The sequence below is a fragment of the Gambusia affinis genome, linkage group LG14 (genome assembly GCF_019740435.1).
Source record: "Gambusia affinis linkage group LG14, SWU_Gaff_1.0, whole genome shotgun sequence".
Lineage (NCBI taxonomy): Eukaryota > Metazoa > Chordata > Actinopteri > Cyprinodontiformes > Poeciliidae > Gambusia > Gambusia affinis.
Genome location: NC_057881.1, coordinates 3,637,054 through 3,656,853, shown reverse-complemented (window position 1 = coordinate 3,656,853; position 19,800 = coordinate 3,637,054). Strand labels below are relative to the sequence as shown.

The 19,800-nt window shown below is 41.1% G+C and overlaps 2 protein-coding genes across 3 annotated transcripts in view; both read right to left on the bottom strand.

Annotated features, from left to right (window-relative positions):
• Positions 1-6,949, bottom strand: part of dbpa (D site albumin promoter binding protein a) — a 34,103-nt gene extending 27,154 nt beyond the window's left edge. Inside the window, exon 1 of the mRNA XM_044138224.1 lies at positions 5,872-6,949. Within this exon, the coding sequence (XP_043994159.1) occupies positions 5,872-6,067 (196 nt within the window). The 5' untranslated portion in view covers positions 6,068-6,949. The remainder of the gene's footprint in view (positions 1-5,871) is intronic.
• Positions 6,950-10,129: 3,180 nt separating this feature from the next.
• LOC122843513 lies at positions 10,130-19,476 on the bottom strand. 2 transcript variants are annotated; one of them, XM_044138311.1, is made up of 4 exons: positions 18,814-19,476; positions 18,353-18,463; positions 16,494-16,578; positions 10,130-15,880 (listed from the first exon to the last, which is right to left on the bottom strand). In XM_044138311.1, the coding sequence occupies exon 4, from the start codon at positions 15,451-15,453 to the stop codon at positions 11,260-11,262; it is 4,194 nt and encodes a 1,397-aa protein (XP_043994246.1). In that variant the 5' UTR covers positions 15,454-15,880; positions 16,494-16,578; positions 18,353-18,463; positions 18,814-19,476; the 3' UTR covers positions 10,130-11,259. The 2 variants fall into 2 exon arrangements, with proteins under 2 accessions (XP_043994246.1, XP_043994245.1); XM_044138310.1 differs by lacking the exon at positions 16,494-16,578.
• Positions 19,477-19,800: the final 324 nt, after the last annotated feature.

The following is a 19,800-nucleotide window of genomic DNA, read 5'->3' as shown; positions in this document are numbered from 1 at the left end:
ATGGAAACAGAGCAATTAGACACTGAATACATTTAACAGGGACACTAATTACAAAGGCAGAGGCCTGATTATCTCCTCCACTGAGATCTAATTAGTTTGTTCCTCTTAAACTGCCCTCTAACCACGATGTGCAATGATTTATTGATGTTTCTATTAAACACTAAACAAAGGCCTGTCAAAGCAGAGCAGTAAAATATAATTTTGTTTCACAGCTTCTTCTTCCCCTCAACAGAACAGCTTCAGAGTTGCAATAAGAATGCTTTAAAATCCCAGATAAAAGATGATAATGGCAGCATTTTGCAAAGGAGAAAACAAAACAGTCAACAGGTTTGATCTTTAGTGGGCAGTACACAGCAATGACACATTACCTCACACGGCCAAGCCTTTCAGCTGCTGATTAAATCTACTCTACGCTCAACAGAAAAATCCTCATACCAAGATTTTGCTCTTCTAGATGATTTTATTCAGTGCATTTTATGGTTTTATGTCAGATTCAAGTAAGAAACTTAGTCAAAATTGTTCAAACAGGTTGGTAGCTGCCTTGCAGCTAGAATGTTCCTAGAATGTTTCTGCATGTAGTTCACATGTTCTTTATGGGCATGAATTGGTTTTCTCCACTCCGGCATCTTTCCACAATCCAAAAATATAAATGCTATGTTTATCGTGCCTTAGATACCAGTGTGTGGGCGTGGGTGTGTGTGTGTGTGTGTGCGTGTGTGTGTGTGTGTGTGTGCATGACGCCATGGTTGTGTATCTCCGTGTTGTTCTCATTCTTGTGCACTGTCCATGGTCCTGAAACATTATGTATTATATGCAATATATGAATTTAAATGACACAAATAATGTCAAGTCAAGATGCTAAAATATTCCTGTGAAAGAAACCTGAAATTCTGCTGCTGAGAGTTTAAACCGAACTGAAACGTGATTCAACATACACTTTTAAACAACTAGGTTATTGTGCCATTTTTCTTCCTCTCTTTCTTTGTTTTACATGTCTGTTCTTCAGCTCAATAGTTCAGGATAAATGTAAAACTATATATGGAAAGATTATGAGGTTATGAAATTTTTTATTATGGTCTCATTTTTTGTGGAGACTTTCCACAGCTAATGTGCTACACTAAGACAAGAAAACATAACACTTCTACAAGAAGCAGAGAAATTTGTGTCCACTCATTTTTTCCTCTCCTTTTTTCACTTGATTTTTTTTCCTCGCTCCCCAGAACCACTTAGCTGTAATCATTAAAAGGCATCTAAAAATAAAGTTGACCAGCCTCAAACTTTGACCCCACAGAGAGGCAGCGAGACCGATGGAAAGACAGATGCGGGCTCGCTGCATCAATAAACCATCACCACAAAAAAGGAAATCCTTCACATTACACATGGAAGGCAAGGAAAATGAGTCAGTAAATAAATACATGGAGCAATGATGTCATACAATGGTTCTCTGTTAGTGTTCCTCTAAAGAATGGCAATGTCACCACTGTATGCAAATAAATGGCACACTAAATTAGAAAGATGATGAAATACTGAAAGAGCTTATTTAGAAAGGATGAAGGGGGTAGAAAATGGAGCAGGACTGTGGAAGAGTCTCTCAGCAGCCAAGAACTGAAGAGCTTTAACACGTGAGAGAATACAGCTGGAAAACAGCTGCGGAGGGACGGAGAGACGGGGAGGAGAGGACAGAGGCCACTGTGTTCGTTCTAATCTCTCCACGGCAGCATCTTAACCACCTGCATGGCAGCTTTCTCAGAATATTTCTGAATTATTACACAGAGTGAAGAGAAACACCAGGAGAGGAAATTAAACATGTCACCAATGGCAGAATAACAAACTGTCACAACAAAAGGAAGAAGGGATTGTTTTAGCTTTTGTTTAAGCGATCACTTTCAAGATTGGTCTGTTGTTTGTTTTGATTCCATATCTCTACCAAATGATTGAGAAATTCCTCCTTTCTTGATATTTTGCTTCTAAGGAGTGTGAATTTATTACAAACTCAAAGTGTGCTTATAGTGTTATTTAATATACACTTGATGGCTTTTTTCCAGTATTTATATTCTAGTTTCCAGTGCAAATATCTTCATGCACTTGAATTAAGACAAAACTAACTTACAAGTAACTTTTCAGCAAAATATAGAAGCTTGTTTAAGTAAAAAATTCCTTGCAAGCTCCACTGGCAGATTACTTTCTTTATAAAATGGGGAAAATACCCAATTATTTTGTTATAAGCAAAATAATTTGTCACTTAAACTAATACTAGTAAACCTGAGATATGGTATGAGTAGATAAGCAGTTTCCAAAATGCTCAATGTTAAGTTGTACACTATCTGAGTTAAGATAGTGTACAATCTTAACCTTTATTAGATGCTAATAAAGTGGCCAGTGAGAGTAGTTTCAGAGGGCACATTAAAAGGTCATCAGAGAGCCTTGAGAAATGATCAAAACAATCAAATTAAATCTGACAGATTGAAATGAGGACATACAGAAACGGCAGGCTGGTTTAATACTTTTGCACAGTGCTGTAATTGAAGGCAAAAAAAGCTGTATGTCATCACAATCAAAGATGTGTTTAACTATTTATATGAAGAAGGTATTTATAGAAGCAGATGTCTTCAGAGGAACCCTGCAGCATGTTTTTTTCTCTAACTCCAGGTCGTAGGTGAGGAATGATAATCTAAAAGTTACTCAGAGGCACCTGCTGAGCCTGCTGCACTTCTTCACTCTATTAAGTTGAGCAGAAATATTTTCTTTACCATAAATAAATTAAAGTGCACAATTAGAGTGGTGTCTTTGAAATATTTAAAGTTCCCAGAAACGATTCACACCTTGTTTTGTGGAACTTGGGGCAGTTAAATAATGAGAACACAAAGAGGAAAGTCCTAATTTTTTTGTTGTCTTGAATAGCATCAGAGTGTGTTTAATTTATTATTTTCCATTAGGCTTCATCACATTATAAAGTATATTGTTGTTTGCAGAAGAAGCTGGAACACTGAAATTTGAAATATTTAAGACATTTCTTAAAACCTTGGCACCTTTAATTTACGCGACAGTGACACTTTCAACTAATGTGGACAAGTCATTAAAGTGCACCAGAGCTTAAACTGAATGTAATACAGCAGAAAGAATGGGCAAGAGACTGGAAAGATGGATGATTTGAATAAATCTAAGTAAGACATTCAAGAAAAAAAAAGAGTGAGAAAACAAGAAAGACAGAAGAGATGAATGACTTTGGAGAAAGAGACACAGTGAGGAGACTGAAAAGAGGAAAACAAACCCTGAGAACATGTAAATGAGCAGAGGGAGTCTTGGGGAGTGAAAAACAGAGGGATCAGGCAAGAAGAGAGCAAGACAGAGGAAAAAAACTCAAAGACGTGTGAGAGAGAGGGAGAGAAATGTGTGAGATAGAGTGGGTGTTTGCGAAGGCGTCAAACAAAGACAGCCAGGGGGCGGAGGGGTAAAAACACAGCAGAAGAGTCCACTATGAACAGAGGAAGGGGAAGGGCAACAAAATCCAGAGGCAAACTGGAAAAAGAAAAGCCTTCCTTGGATTGCCCCTGAATGCATCACCTATCAGCAGAGAATGCAGCACACGCTGACAGCGAGGGTAGTGGGAGCCTTTCAGATGCTTTCTGGCTCCTCGGAGAGCCTGTCAGCTGTGCTCACCATCATCATCCTCCTCCTCATGCACAGAGGGGGGAAAAAAATCAAGAGGAAAGAGCTGCAGCTGCACCAACAAACCACCAGGGGTCGCCAAATTGCGCTGGCCAACTTTTCTTTTGTTTTCCTAAATCTGCGTGTGTTCACTTTTTACTATTCTTAGTAAGGGGTTGATTTGCAGGACACCACTAGTCCAAAGATGACTGTTTTTGTGACACAACGTTTGCTGTTTTAAAAGAAAAGAGTTTAGATGTTTGCAAAAGAAGAGTAATCAGCTGGTGGATCAATGTAAACCAGAGCTCAAAATGCTACCATATCAGGTGTGTGTGTGCATGTGCATGTTTTAGCAGCTATGACATCTTTACAGTCGGAGAGAAAGACGAGGCAGCCTGGTTGATATTTTGTCGTGGCAGCTGGTGCATGGGAAACAATTCAATTCCTCTCACTAACCTCTTTCTAAACAGTCAGGAGAATCAGACTCAACAGAAACGACCACTCTTTTTTTTCCCTTCATTCTCATCCAGATCAGTGCATTTCACCACCAAATGCAAAACAAAAGTCTCTAAAAAATCCAGCAGGCCCACAGACAGAGGGCTGAAGGGAAACCAGTGTGCATGTGAGTGTGTTGAGTAAGCAGCTCCTCTGTATTTTACAATCACACATACCCACACAGTCACATGCACACACACATGCATACACCCATGAATAATCCCCCAGAATATTCCTTTGAGAGACTCTGTAATGATTAATGCTGGTTTGCATTTCAGATCAGGACTCAACCAGGTAATTATTTTCCAAATCTGCAAAGAAGAATGGCAAAAGTTAAATGTCGAAATCCAAAACTTGTTATTATAATATTTGCCTCGATTTAAAAAGTAGAAAATTAGAGAAGAGTGGATTTTAAATTAGGCAAATAAAACATGAGAAAATGCAAAAGCATTTCTTATTGCTCTTTACAAATCTCCAGGCTTTCCACAGGAGAGTAAAATGTACACTATAAAACTGAATTTGTTGAAATATTTACTGCCAGTTAAATTATTTCCATTTTTATATAACATATTAACAATTTTCAATAGCGATTTAACTCTAAAGACAATAATTGGTGTTCAAAGAAAAATTTAAGAAAAGGTTTAGCACCATAAGTGTTGAATTTTTGGCAAAATGAAACAGGAAGTGCTTGTTTTGAAGAGCGGAAAAAAATTGTTGTAGAGATGTGAGCTTAACAGTGAGAGAGTAAAGTGTTGGAGGTAAGTTAAGTCTCTTTTGTTCTGAAACAACCCAAAGTCATTAATAACAAATCTCAGATTATTATGAAGCAGTAATAGCCAATTTAGGGAATGTCCCTGACTAATAAATCAAACGCACATTAACACGCACAAACGTTGCAGTCTTTGGCTTCAGTTCTACTTGATGAAAGGAACAAAAACATTCAAATTTGAAAACTGCTGTTTACTCCTTTTACTGGCATGTATTAAGAAACAATGTGGAGAATGATTATATGCTGTGCATAATGTTAATATAAAAAGTCTCTCATATACTACAGTGATTCAGAGGGGACAAAATATATCATTTATCCAAATAATTTAAAGTTACCTGCTTATTTTCTCCTGATCACAACAGAGAGACTGTTTATGAGACACTAGTTCCTGATATCTGACTAATTTAGCGACAGCATGGCTGCTGAAATCACACTTGCAAGCAATCTCTGCTCTTTAAAATAAATGACACATATTATCAGTAGTTGTCAGGAAAAAATGCTTATATATTTCATAAAATAAATTCAAATGTCTCAGTAATGTCTTAAGACTGTGTTTTTTATCATTTCTTTTTAAAATGGGAGGTTAGACCAGCTAGGCGAAATGATCTTAAAGACAAGTTTAGTTTAAAGAGTAAACTTGGTAACAATTCAATAAGATGAGGGTTAGTGGTTAAATATTCAGAATTCAGAAATATTATTTTAAACAGTCTCTTATAAATAAAATAAATGCAAATTGTTACAACTGTTTTTGTTAGATTTTATCACGTTTGCTTTGGATCCATTTAATGCATCATATAAACACCTCATATCGCATCCAAACATCACTGACAGGTGTTTGACAACTTTCCTGCTCATTTCTGTGTGCTATCCCAGCACTGGCTCCCTGGTTGAGGTGTTTCCCTTTAATACTTTCCATGCTTGTAGGAACCTCTCCTCTGCTCTCACGTGCACCCACTCACCCTTCATCTCGCAGCAGTCCTTGGTGACCCTCTGGTCGGCCTTGATTGGCAGCTGTAGCAGAGACTTCAGGTTGGTCATGGAGGTCAGGTGTCCGCCTTGGGGGCCACTTCCAGCCGGGTTGCTGGCCCCAAACTGCGGGCTGGTGGCCCCTGCAGGGAGATCCGGCGGCAGGAGCTGCGTGAGAGGCCTTGACATAACTTCTAGGGGAAAGAAGGAGGAGGAAGAAGAGGAGGGGGTAGGTGGAGGGAGGTGGAGCGAAGCAACCTGCAGAGTTGGAGCTCAAGATCAAAATAATCCACTCAGAGATTGTAGTTAACGCGCGTGCCGTAAAAAAGGTGAGCAGACAGGTGAGGCGTGCGTGAGATCTCTTGAAATCCCGCTTTCCCCTCGGTCCATGTAAAATGTGCAAACAGAAATTAAAATTAAAAAAACTGAGGGTGGTGGGGCGCGGGGGGAGGGTGGTCTATCTCCAAAATGGCAGCATGCTGAGCAGGTTTAATTCATCCCTCTGGAGTTGCTGTCACCGCGTTCCTCTCGAAACAAACACCGCCGCACTTCTGAACGATTAACCCAAGTCCTCTTCGAGCTTGTGGAAACAAAACCGGTCCAGCTCAGCTGTGAGCTTGACAGAATTCTTAAAAATGTCCCTCCAGATGGAAGCAACAAACAGTGACAGAAATAATAAAAACAGAAAAGAAGGCGGCTGACTGTAGTCCCGTGCACTGAGCGAAGAAAGATGATTAGAATCAGCAGAATATGAAGAATCGGCGGTGGGAAGTCTCCAAGGCGGAATAATCCATCAAATCTGAGGTGAAATGATCGAAATGGTCCAATGATAGAAATAAAGAGAAATAAAGAGATTCCCCCCGAAAGAAAAAAATAATAAAATCCAGTAGTGGAGAGAGCCAACTAGATGAAGGCTCTTATTTTCCTCTCTCTCTTTCGCTCTCCCTCTCTCTCTCACCTTCACGCGCACACACACACTCGCGCATTTTTTCCTTGGTTTTCGCTTTTCTCCCTCCGCCTGTCAGCTGGAACCAACACGGGCCGCTCGCGTCACGTCACCGCTCACGGGGGAAAGGCGCTCGGAGGCGTGGATCGTTTGAATACGTAGGCCACGCCCACGTATTCCGACGTACTTAAAATCTACCCTTGTGCATTCACGTACACGAATAAGGTGGTAAATAGGAGTTTTTTCCTGCCAGAATGTAAAAAAAAAACAAAAAACAAAAAAAAAACTTTTTTTTTCTTGTTATTATTGAAATTTAAAATTTACATTTAACAAATATTTATTTATTCAATCTTTTAAATCGTTTTGCATATTTTCACATATTGGACTTTTTTCTCAAATGTTTATAAAGCAGAAAGTGAGGTGGAAACTTACATATTCACACTTATTCATTAATGCAACTCAGTTGACTTTGGAATATTTTCCTTTGTGCAATTTAAAGTTTTTAATTATTATTTAGTTAACATACAGCAGAATGCCTGCATGCCATTTTTTCATTGTATTTTCTCGGGATGAGAGATGAGGAGACAACAAAACAGCAACTAAACAAGTCAAAATATTTTGTCAGTTAAGACAATAAGAAATGTGTTTATAAATTTTTAGTGTTTAGGTGTTTTGTATTTTTTTTTTTACATTTCTGTTAATATTTCATCTACAATTTTTTTCATGCATGTGTGAAGCTGAATATTTCCAAGAGTTATGTGTCTGCAGCTTCAGACTCTTGTTTGAAAACTGAATTGAAATGCATGCATGTAATTTAAATTGATTATGTCCACATCATTTGAATCATATATGATTTTAATAACAATTCAATAAAATTTAAAAAAACAACTATTTTTTAGCAAATTATTTTTGCTTTTATTGGAAAGAAAAATAAAGGGAGTTGTGCGTTACCAACAACCAGAGTCTCCACTGGTTTAGGGGGAAAAATTTAAACCAATTTACAAACACTAAATTCCTATGTATTTATGTTTCAGTACTCATGGATACATTTAGATTTTTTGTTGGAACATGAACTATTAAAATAGGCAGTTATACATGTTTTTTGATAGGGTCTCAAATATTTGTGGATTTTGGCTATTCATGGACAGATGTGGTCCCTATCTCTTGTGAATATCTGGGGTCCACTGTACTTTATACAGGAAATATTGAAAAATACATGTGGAGTATGCCCCTTTTTATAATAATTTTCTGCCAGGTAACTTATTTGGCCCAAATTTTTAGATATTAAGAACTAAATATACAGGAGTCTAAAAAAGATTTAAAAAGTTTACAAAGTTTACCATGTCTGACTTCATTATTAACTTTAGGAGTATTTAGTATACAACATATAAAATCTGTCATCTTTCAGGGGGGGTTTTTTCAGCCGCTTCTTTTTAACAAATATTTTTTTCTCCGGTTTTTATTGAATGCAACATAATTAACATAAGCAAGGCGCCTCCTTGAAGTTCCAGCCAATAGCGAGTGTTTGCTGGGTCGGTTGTGCTCCAAACATCGGTCCCTGAGCTGATTTTTCACTCCACCCCTGTACTCTTTTCTCACGCTGTCAAGTAAACAGCAGGACACAAAGCCGACGCAAACACCGCAGACTGAGAATATATTATGAACCAGACGCACGACGACGACTCTTTCGCGTTTGCTTTTGATCGGTGCCTTTAACTAAATATCTGCATCCACAATAACGACTCAAACAAAACAGATGCAGCCACTTCGCATAAGTGGAATAATATAATCTGGCATATTTAACGCTGTCGAGGATAACTACACAAACTCCGATGTGCTTTTTTCAGGTTGTGTTTTACACCATCCGAATAAAAATCAGTGATATATCCTTTAATCTAATTTAAAAAGACCGTTTGAGCGGCGGTCTGTGTCCTCCTCGCGCTCTCAACTCCGAACAATCACATGTCCTTTGCACGCGCCTCAGCATTGCCTACCAGCTACAGCGTCGCACGGCCATTGGCTGAATCTGGGTCATTCGCAGCCGCTCTTAGCTTCCCATTGGTTGAAAATAGGTCAGAGTCCCCGCCCAAAGGTCCCCCCTTGCTCTAGCCACGTGAGGTTTGTTTAGTTGTTTTTTTTTCTTTGGAGGCTCAATTAAAGATCACATTTACGCGCTTGTAGACTTCCTCAAGCTAAACGGTTTAAAACGATTTAACATTAAAATAAGACTTTACAGAAAAATTAAAAGTAGTTTCAATTTTAATGTGATGTTTCTTAGATACTATAAAGAAAGAAAAACTTAAGTCTTGTGTATGATTTATAATTGATCATTTACCTGTTGCATTTTGGCTGTTAAGTCATATAATTTGATGATGTACAGTATATTACCATTGTTGTTATTGTTGATCTTGTTTTTACATATTAACTTTGGATCTTTTGGTGTGAACCTACGTATCAGATGCTGCCGTTACACCTGAATTTACCCTGTGAAACAAAGGATATTATGATTCTACTCTAAAATGGTTAAATAATGTTTAACGTTTACTGCAAAGTTTTTAGACACCATCCTTTGTTGTCCTTGGGAAAATTTGTGACTGGAAAACCTGAAGCTCTAAGAATTTCCAGACCAATACAGCAGCTGTTGCACCTGTTTAATGGGTTTCGGTGTCAAATTGTATTGCTGCTACACACTGTATGCATAAAGAAACATAAAATTATTACCAGGGTCGAAATAGTCTGCTTTACACAAACACCAGCTTTGTTTGATCCAACTTTCACAAGAAGTTTCAAATTCAAATTCTATAAATTTCTTTGACGGAGCCACTGCCACCATTGTGAACAGAACCATCTAGTGGCTCATTACTGGTAATGCAGCACAAAGAAACTTGCTTTAGGCCGCATGACTGTGCAAAAGTTTGCATAGTTATAGCTCATCAGGATGGAGGTCCTGGATTTGAATCCCAACCTTCTGGAGCATGTATGGTATCTTCCCATGCATGCATGGGTTCTTTCCAGGTGCTCTGGGTTTCTCCAAACAGTCAGAAAACATGACCCTTAGATTAATTGTTTTCTTTAAATTGTATCTTGGTGTCTCCTTGTTCTCCTGAGACTAGTGACCTGTCCAATGACCACTGGAAATGGGCACCAATTCAAAAACATTCTGAAATGACACTTGCAAATGCCAAATAGAGCAACAATGTAATTTATACACTGTATAAATTATAAATGTAGAAATACTATAAAAAGTGAAAATCACTGTTCTTTGACAGAGGCAATTAGATTTACCAGAATAAAACTTAAGAAAAGACATTTCAGGTGTTTATTCAAGGTTTTTCAACAACTCACTTTTAGGCAAAGGATAGTAATTTAGTCATATTACATGGTTTAGTTTTACAGAAAAAAAATGGATAAGCACTTCTGGACAGGACCTAAAAAAGAACTATGTGTACACGCTTCTGTTACAAAAATGGAGCCAAACTGTGTATGAGCAGGTAAACGGAGTTTCAGGTTAAAGGAAGGGAGGGATGATCACATTGATACATATAATTATGATTTTACAAACAACGTCTCAATTCGTCCCCTCCCACACTCAGAATAGCAACAATAAGATAAATGAAAACTGGGAGTAAAAAACAGCAAATAATATTTATATATAATAAAATATAATACTAATTGTACAGTACACTCATTATTTCTGTTGTCCTTTTCATATCCTGAAAGAGTTAACAGCTTTAGTCATGTTTGTGTTTCATTCACAATTTTTTTTAAAAAAGTAACAAAAGTAGTGTACAGTATAAAAACGGTTGACTAAGCTTTTGTGTTTAATCTTTTCCGTAAATCACCTAGCATCAAGCTGTGCCACTTTTGTGAGCTACTTGGTATTAGATCCTAAAGAGATTAATTTATATTAAGGGGAAATATCTCAGCATAAACAGTGAATCTGTTCAGTGTAATAAACAGAGCATTAAATGAGGACTACACAGTATAACTATGAATAATGTGATAAAGAATAAACTGGTACATCAATCAGCCCTATGATAAACATCCAATTTTTGTTGATGCACAAACACAGCAAAAGGGATTTAGAACAAGACAAGCATGATGGAAAGTACTGACAATTTTCAAACAGATGCTACAAAAAAAAACCATGATCTTTAGTTCCTTAACCTTTCAGGAACAGGAGGCAGATAGTTTGGGCGGTTTTGATTTTAGGCCTTTAGAAGTCCAAGTCATTTTATCAACCACCCCTGCTGTTGTACTGGGATTGTTTAAAAGCTTGTCCAGATAAGGGGTTGGGGATAGTCTGGTAGTTGAACTAAATCTTCCCCTTTCAATCCCCACTCTATTTTTTTAAAAATGTGCTAAGATCTTGGATTATTTAATAAAATATAAACATCAAAAAAACAATCTAGTCTAAAAAAAAGACAGTTTGTGTTTACTGACTGTACTCAGTCAGAACTGTTGATCTCTCAGGCTGGGCCAGGCCCAGAACTGTCAGCGGTACTGGAGAGTGGTCACTAACTGACACTGATCTCATCCTTGTCAGGTCCCAGTCTCCAGCAACACTGCCAGAGCTCGCCCCCCGGCAGGAGAACCTGTGGCGGGCCAGGAGACATGGGTTCCAGAAGCGATGTTGGCATTTGTGGCACTGGAATGCAGCCTGCTTGAGATGGCGACTCCTGTGTTTCAAGGCTTTGTGTAATGAAGTGGTGCGTCGCCCACACACCTGGCACCGCAGGCGGGCGTGACGCCCTGAGTTTCTCGGTGGGTGTCTGACGGCGTGGTGCACCAGCAGGGAGCCCTGTTTGGCGTATGTGGCACTAGGGCAGATGGGACAAGGAAAACGCTTGAAGGGGACATCCATAGAGGTGAGCCCTGTGACTCTGACCGCACCCCCGCACCATGACTTTACTTTCATCACTCCCCCCTTCATCCTCAGCTGGGCCAAGAGCTTTTTCCTGTTGATGTGCGCCTGCAGTCTTCCCTTTTTCCTCCTCAGAATCATCAACTTCTTGCGAGTGTCTTTACTCAAAGGGACTCCCACCAGCTTCCCGTCTCTCATGATGCTGTGGATTACGATGCGCCGTTTTTTCTTTCGATGCTTTCTTGTCTGTCCATGGCGCTTTTGGAAGTTTTTTGAGCGGTAGTGAAAAGGGTGCTGCAACTGTTGTTGTGGTTGTTGCTGCTGTTGTTGTGGTTGCTGCTGCTGTTGTTGCTGCTGCTGTTGTTGCTGCTGCTGTTGTTGCTGCTGCTGTTGTTGCTGCTGCTGCTGTTGTTGTTGTTGCTGCTGCTGCTGTTGTTGTGGCTGTTGCTGCTCAGCAACTCCCTGTGGGATGTGGGATGATCCAGCATAGTTGGAACCTGAACCGGAATCAAAGAAAAGTGGAGAGTATCCAGAGGGTTGAGACTGGTTGACACGTTGACCGTTGCGGTCAATGCCATGTTGTGACAACTTGTGCCGCACCAGGCTGTTGGAGTAGGCAAAGGCTTTGCCACAAACTTCACAGCGAAAGGACTTCTCCAGGCCCACCCCACCACCATGGACAGTCTGTTGATGTGCTGTCAGGTGGAAGTAGTGTCGGAAAGACTTCCAACATACTGTACAGGTGTAAAGCCGCTGAGAGGGAGTGCCAGATGTTGGAGACTTCTCTTCTTGGGAGCATGATGAGAAGTAATCTGAGTTTCCAGAGTTGGCAACTTGACTGATTGCAGCAGCAGCAGCTCCACCTTTTATTCTCCGACCCGTGTTGTCAATTTCCCCTTTTCTGTGAAGCTTTCCATGCCGAACAAGGCTCTGTGCATAGGCAAACAACTTCCCACAAAGGTTGCATTTGTAGTTCTTTTGACCAGAGTGTACGGTCAGATGCTTAGTGAGGTGAAAAGGTTCTCGGAACATTTTTCCACACACTTCACAGGCGTGAGGTTTCTCTCCCGTGTGAACCCGGTTGTGGCGCCTCAGTGTCTCCGCCCTTCTAAAGCGTTTGCCACAGATCTGACAGCCATATGGCCTCTCTGAGCCGTCCCCTGGAGGTGCTGGACTCCTCCTCCTCCTCACAATTGTATTTGGATCCCTTTTTTCTCTGGGCTTTCGAGGCCTCCGGGGCTTTGTGTGGGGTAGGCTGGGGTGAGTCAAAGGCATGGTGGAACCGTTTAGGCTAGTTGATGATGGTCCGCCCATGTTTCCAAACCCCAAACCTCCCAGCAGACCTCCAATGATGTCTCTCCTTTCTCCTTCTCGACTTTCTGAGTTGATGTCACAAGAGGCAGCTGCAGCAGCAGCAATGGCTGACATTGCACTACTAGTGACCTCATCCTCTGAATCATCCAACAAGGAGGACAAGGGAAGGTGGGGCTGCTGCTGTTGGTGGTGGTGATGCTGCTGCTGGCTCTGAGGATGGGGATGAAGCGTTGGAGCTAAAGGGGCTTTCCGTAGAGTTTGGCTAGTCATTTCGTTGCCTAATGTATTGTCTGAGGAATAGAGCGTGGAAGACTGTGGACGCCTGTAATCGCCGACCCCACTATTGTAAGGCGCCTGGTTCTGGTATCGATTTCTGGAATAATCTGTTGCATACTTGTCATCTGTTATGCCAGCTCCATCAGTTGAAATTCCTACCCCACTCTCTGCACTATTTCCCATTTTACTGCTGCTTGGGTTGGATGTTGTATTCCCCCCACCGCTGGACCGATTTTTTGAGCTGCGGGGAGGTTTGCCACAAGCACCCGAAGCAGCGTGGTTGAGCAGAGAGGTACTCTCACGGAAACAACGCCCGCACGCTGGACAACGAAATGGCTTCTCATCATGAATCTTTTCGTGTCTTGTCAGTGACTCCCGGCGGTTAAAAGACTTTTGGCAAATGCTGCAAACAAAAGGACGGTTTTCTGAGTGGGTGACACTGTGCTGGATAAGGTGACCTCTCTTTTTGAACCTCTTCCCACACTCACCACAGCAGAATATCCGCTCTGGGCTTGGAGAGTTACAGTCTGACTTCCTACTTTGGCTTTCTGGTGTCAAGCCATGACTTCGGAGATGCCTTCGAAGGCTGGAAAGGTGAGTGAAGGTTTTACCACATTCACCACAGTGGTACAGGGGTTCTGGTTCAGGCTGCCCAGACGAGCTGCTATGACGTTCTTGTGGTTTGGACAATTGTTGGTTGCCATTGGCTACAAGCACAGAAGTGGAGCTAGAGGATGTGGAGGCTGATGAGGATGATGAGACAGTGGAAGATGACTGCTGCTGAGAGGAAGACGAGAGGAGAGAGGAGTGCTGTGTCTCACTTCCAATGCCACTTAGCCCAACACCCCCGGATCCCCCTCCCACAAGGCCTGAAGAGGAGCTCTGAGTGTGCCCACTTGAGCTGTTGTTATGGCAAGTAGTTACACTGCTGCTGGTGTGGCTGTGACTGCTCTGACTGTGGCTGCTACTTTCAGCTTTTCTCTGGGGCAGATAACCTGCCATTGCCTTCTTCCTCCTGCTACCCCCACTTGAAGCAGATGCAGACGAGTTGTCTCCTGATTTTGTTGCATCTTCTTTAGATAGAGACAGGTGCAAGGGCAGGGGGAGGGGAAGGCCCGCCTCCTGCTGCATTAATGATGCTATCTGGTTTGAGGAAAGTACTGGAATGCTTTGGAAATCAAAGCCACTCAGTGGGGCAGGCTGAGGGGCTGGGTGGAGAGGGTGCGGGTGGTGAGTGTGGCTGTGTGGATGAGATAAGGCATGAGGGGTCAGCTGTTGTTGCTGTTGTTGGGTCTGGGGAGCAGTGTGGCTGTGAGAGGAGTGAAGGGCAGGAGGAGGGGCCAGGGCTGAGTTGGATTCAGTCACCCCCTGGCCAAGACCTAAACTAAGGTGGTTGTGAGTTCCCTGCTGGACGAGGAACTGCTCAAGACTGCTATTTGTTGGGACACCAGACAGAAAGTACTGATTGGCAGCAAGCATGCAGCTGAACTGTTGGTGGAGGCTGCGGGGATCAGACTGGCCAACCAGGGGGACCGCAGTACTGCCAGAGGGGTTATTAGAAGCTGAAGCTGAGGTGGAGGGAGAAGGTGAAGATGAAGACGGACCGGGTGAGGGTTGAGGTACAGAAAGACCCGGATGCAGCGGAGGAGGAGGTGGTGCAGGCGTGACCCCAATAACTCCAGCAGCCCCTCCACTGCTGCTTCCAGTGAAGTCAAAACGCCCCATTCCAGAGTGGAGCTGCTCCTGAGCAAGAGCCGCCTCAGCTGGATGAAAAGGCCGCAGAAACTGGGGATATCCAGATGAGGAACTCCCACTGCCACTACTGCTACTGCTGCTAATCTTACTGGACTTCCTGGAGCTGTGGGACGATGAGGATGACTGGCTTTGGTGGGAAATAGATGGAGGAGGGGCGCTCATTTTGGCGAATAACGATGAGGAGTCAGCGAAGGCATTGCTTCGAGAGCTCTGGAGGGATCCCAGCCCAAGACCGGACAGCAGACTTCCAGAGGTATCAGCAGAGGGTTGGTGCTGCTGCTGGAGCTGCTGCTGATGCTGCAGTTGGACTTGTTGTTGGTGGCTCAGTTGTCGTTCCAACCCAAGCCCTTTAAACTGGTGGGCTTGGTGTCCACTTAGCATCTCTAAGATGTCCATGGGGTACTTGCTGAACTGAAACATCTCCAAATCTGGCTGTGACAAATTGTCCAGAGGGCAGAACTATCCCTTCCACTAATTCTATAAAACCAGCGGACCTTTAGTAACCTCTGGGATAGTCCAACTTTTGTTTCAGCCCCAAGCTTTGAAGGAGCCGCTTTAGTCCAACAACAGTTGATGCTTCATTAGTTCTCATAAATGTTTCACTAAGTTTATTTTTATTATGGAGTGAAGCCTTCAAGTGCTTCAGGTGGGAGGTTATATAAAGGGTCATAAATAGAAAATTTACTAAATTACATAAAAGTCTGTAGTGTGTCTTTAAAGTGTTCCATTTTTTTAAGTTGAAGTCAGGCCAGGCGGTCCCACAGAGTGGAGTGTGTTCATTTTTCTAGAGGACGATTAATCATCTCTTCAACAGTTTTCTGTCATCATATGAAAACCTCTGGATAGCCTGAAGAAAAAAACAAAAACAAACATGAAATCATTAGTGATTCTGTGCTTTGAGTCTGATCAAATGAACAACACACAGAATGCAGTTAGTGACTAAAGCTTGAAGCATAATGACTCAATAATAAATCAGTTAAAGTCAATACAAATAGAATCCTACCAGTTTCAAATTAAACAAGCATTTTTGCAGATATTTTATTAAAGTAATAAGAAACTTACTGTGTAGTTTTGACACCTAGATTAGACCAGAATGTTTTTGTCTTAGTGAAACCACCTTATAAATCTAAAACTTTAAATATTTCAAGATAGATTAGGTTTTACACAGGTAAGATATTTTATAAAATATTCTTGAAAAAAGCATGTTCACATGCCCTCTGTATTCATTTATTTTTAGGTGTTTTCTAATCATAGCTACATTTAAGGGATAGTTTCTATGCTACTTTTTTCTTCCCCTTTTTGATGTAAAATATACAAGCAAGACATTTAGACAAATGTTGATTGAATCCTTCGCATGTCTTTGATATGATGATAACTGTAATGCAATACATTACTCGCAAATCACAACTGGCTGAAAGTTAGAAAAAGTAATTATTTTCATCGTAACCGTCACACCATACCCCTTCTTCTTCTTCCACCACAGCAGTATCTTTGATGTACATTTTCTAAGTCATCTGCTCGTGCCTATTAGTCGTAACTTTCTCTCTAGATGACACACAAAAAAACCATCCATCATGTGAGGGTTAAATCAGCGCTTATTTCTGACCTTTCTCTAGCTTTCTGCAAAGCACTCGGCATGGAAACGTCTCCCTTGAGACAAAAAGCACAGAGGCCAAACAGTCTTGTGCGTGCTGTCACATCTGTGTTCGGTTTGTAGCTTGGCAGAATGACAGCAGAGGCTCATACAGCACAGTTACTCTACTTTGAAGAATTTTGTGACAATACAGTATGAACTTTGTGCTGAAACAGCAAAAAAAAAAAAAGAAAAGAAACTGCTGCAAGAATCCACCAGGAACATAAAAGAGGAATCATATAAAATCTGAAATTAAAGGGCACAGTAATAACTGTAGGAGTAGAGAAACGATGGGGACCAAAATATGGAGCAAATGCTACTATTAACAAGAAATCTGAGCTAACCCTTGTATTTTACAGAGCTGCAAGTGTAATCCCAAAATTAGGATTTTTTTTTGTCTGATTTTAATTTTTTAAAACCACACACAAATGTTTATTATACATTCAATAAAAATGTTTTACCTACACATATAATTAGTGTGATCAACTTAATATAAGAAGTACAGCTAAAGTACAAAATACAGCTGAAAGGTTATTGGATATACATTGAGAGAAAATAATTCAAATATAAACACACAAAAACAATCAGTCTGGTTCCAGTTTGTTTTCAGATGATAGATTGACAATAATGGTCTAGATGAGGCAGAGCATGCTGATCCAACAGAAGCTAATGGATTCATATTAATTATCACATTAGGCTTTTTACAAAAAAAAAACATATTTTTATACAACACTAATGAATTACAAATGTCAGCTGTGCATCTGAGGCCACATTAAGAATGAACGTGCATCTCCAATATGCAGTGCTGTTTATGAAATCCAATCAGAAGGCACCCACTGTAAACGGTGCCCACCAAAAACAGTTACAAATTGTGAAGAATTAAAAATGCTTGAGGGAAACTGAGATTAATAATGTAATTTGTGTAAACAAGTGGTCTCCCTGAAGCGTGACACACTACAGAAGTTCAGAACAGAATAAAGAGAAAATCAAACTGCTGCTGAGATACAAAAACATTTGATGCAACAAAAAAAGTGGCTAATTTTGTAGTTAGTTTGAAAACTGAATTCCAGTTTAACAAGGTAGTATGTTGAATGTGACTCGGTGATCTTCATGTAACAGCAACAGCTCATGCATTAATCCAAAACAAAAATCTCCCAAAATGTTATCAAGTAAACCTTTTGATTCACACCTGCAGAGTCAATCCAGTTTCATAGCATCACCCAAACTGTGCTAACAATGACTGACCACATTGTTTCGCCTTGTTTACAGATTCTAGTGGATATGAATCACCTAAAGAAAGATGTCTCATTTAATTTCTTGTCAAAACAAATTATACTTCTGTCACTGCAATTTAAAACACGAAAGGCAAGCACAACTGAGCCTTTTGGGTGTTAGGGAAAATTAGGGTCTTGTCGGAGACTCCAGCCTCCATTCACAACCGCTATGTCCCTGTGGTGTTTTCATCTTGTCTGAGCTGCAGATTAAGCGCCACACTTTCAAAACAAACATGCAACAACTGTTCAGATACTTGCAACATGCATTGATTTACGCGCTGAATTTGCTATCCATTCACATATTAAACCTCAAAATTTTTAGTGAATGATACACTGACAATAACAGATGCAAAGATTTCTCTCTAGATCTGCACCAATGGCACTGTTTACATGAGTGTTGCTTGCATCTCACCGGCTAATCCACATATCCGAAACTCCAGCTGGGTGTTAAGAAGAGAGTGGGAGAAAAAGAACACATCCCACTCTCCCACTCTGTCCAAACGGGATGTCACAGCTCGACAACCTTAAAAAAATAATAATATCAGGGGTTAGGTCGGACAAAAAAGACAGGACAAAAAAACCCTGCTAGCATCTGTCAATAACCTGGGCTAGCTAACGTTGACTGCAACAAAAGCTACTCTACCTCAAAAAATACATAAAATCAAAATGTAGTGCCTTTTTATGACATGCAACACTCTACTTCATTTTGTTTTGAATTACATATAAGCGCTATGTAAAGCAAATAAGCGAAAACAATTCAGAGAAAGAAAACGTTTTATAGTCAGAAGCTACATGCTACCAACTTAGCAGAGCCGTTAGCTTTTCTATGCTAATGTCAGTCCTGCTGGAAGCTGTTTTTGTTTATGTTTTTACCTTTCAAAATACGAATCCTGGTTGGAAAACGCCGCTGGGAAACACGGCGGTAAAAGTATGAGGACATGGGGGAGGACGTGCGCTCTGAAAGCGGGGTCCTTAAAGCCCGTCACCGGGGCCTTTTTCTCCATCCGTGGAAAAGCACCGAGAAAGGCCCGGGATCTCCATCTGCCCAGGAGGGCTACTGCTGCTGCTTCTTTTCTCTCGCTAACAAAATCACTGGCCTGCTCCCGTTTTGACCATTGTTTGAGTCCAAAGTCCTACAGCTCGACTGACTCGACTGGCTCACTGCCGCTCAACGCCAACTCGTCCTCTTTATTTTGTCTCGGTTGTGGTTTTCCTGCCTTTCTCCCTGGCTTCCAGCTTCCCTCCCCGCCTCAGCTGCTTTAGGTGTCCCCCTCCGTAGACGACGGTTCCCCCGATGCTGCTGCTGCTAGCGGTAAAATGGTAGTTTCCTGTCTGCATAATGGTTCCGGGTAGAGCCAAGCAAAGGTAAGTCTGCCCGGCTGGAGGGCTCACAGCGATCAGATCCGATCCAGCATGATGCTCGTGAATTAATGAAGCTGTGTGTGAGAGAGAGGCTGTGCGGGTTCACGCATCGTGCAATAAAAATATAATTGCGTGCATTCTGACACTTTGTGTCTTCAAGCTCCTGCGTGTGTAGGGATGTGTGTGTGGGTGTGTGCGTGTGTGTGTGTATGTGTTTTCACACCAAGAGTGCTAAATGTTAGTCTATTGAAGATGCCATCACGGCGCATGCCAAAGAGCATTGTTTGGTGTGTGTCAAACAGATTTGTGTGGTTGGTATCTTTTTTGCATTTCAATGAGAAGCACTCATAAAAATAACTTGTTGAATGAACATTAAAATAATGTGAGAATTTTTTTTTCAACAATTTATACCGCTTTTATTATAATGTGCCTTCGATTATTTTTCTCAGAAGTGGGGATTTTTGTAAATGTGAGGTCAAAAATAATCAAAGTCGAATA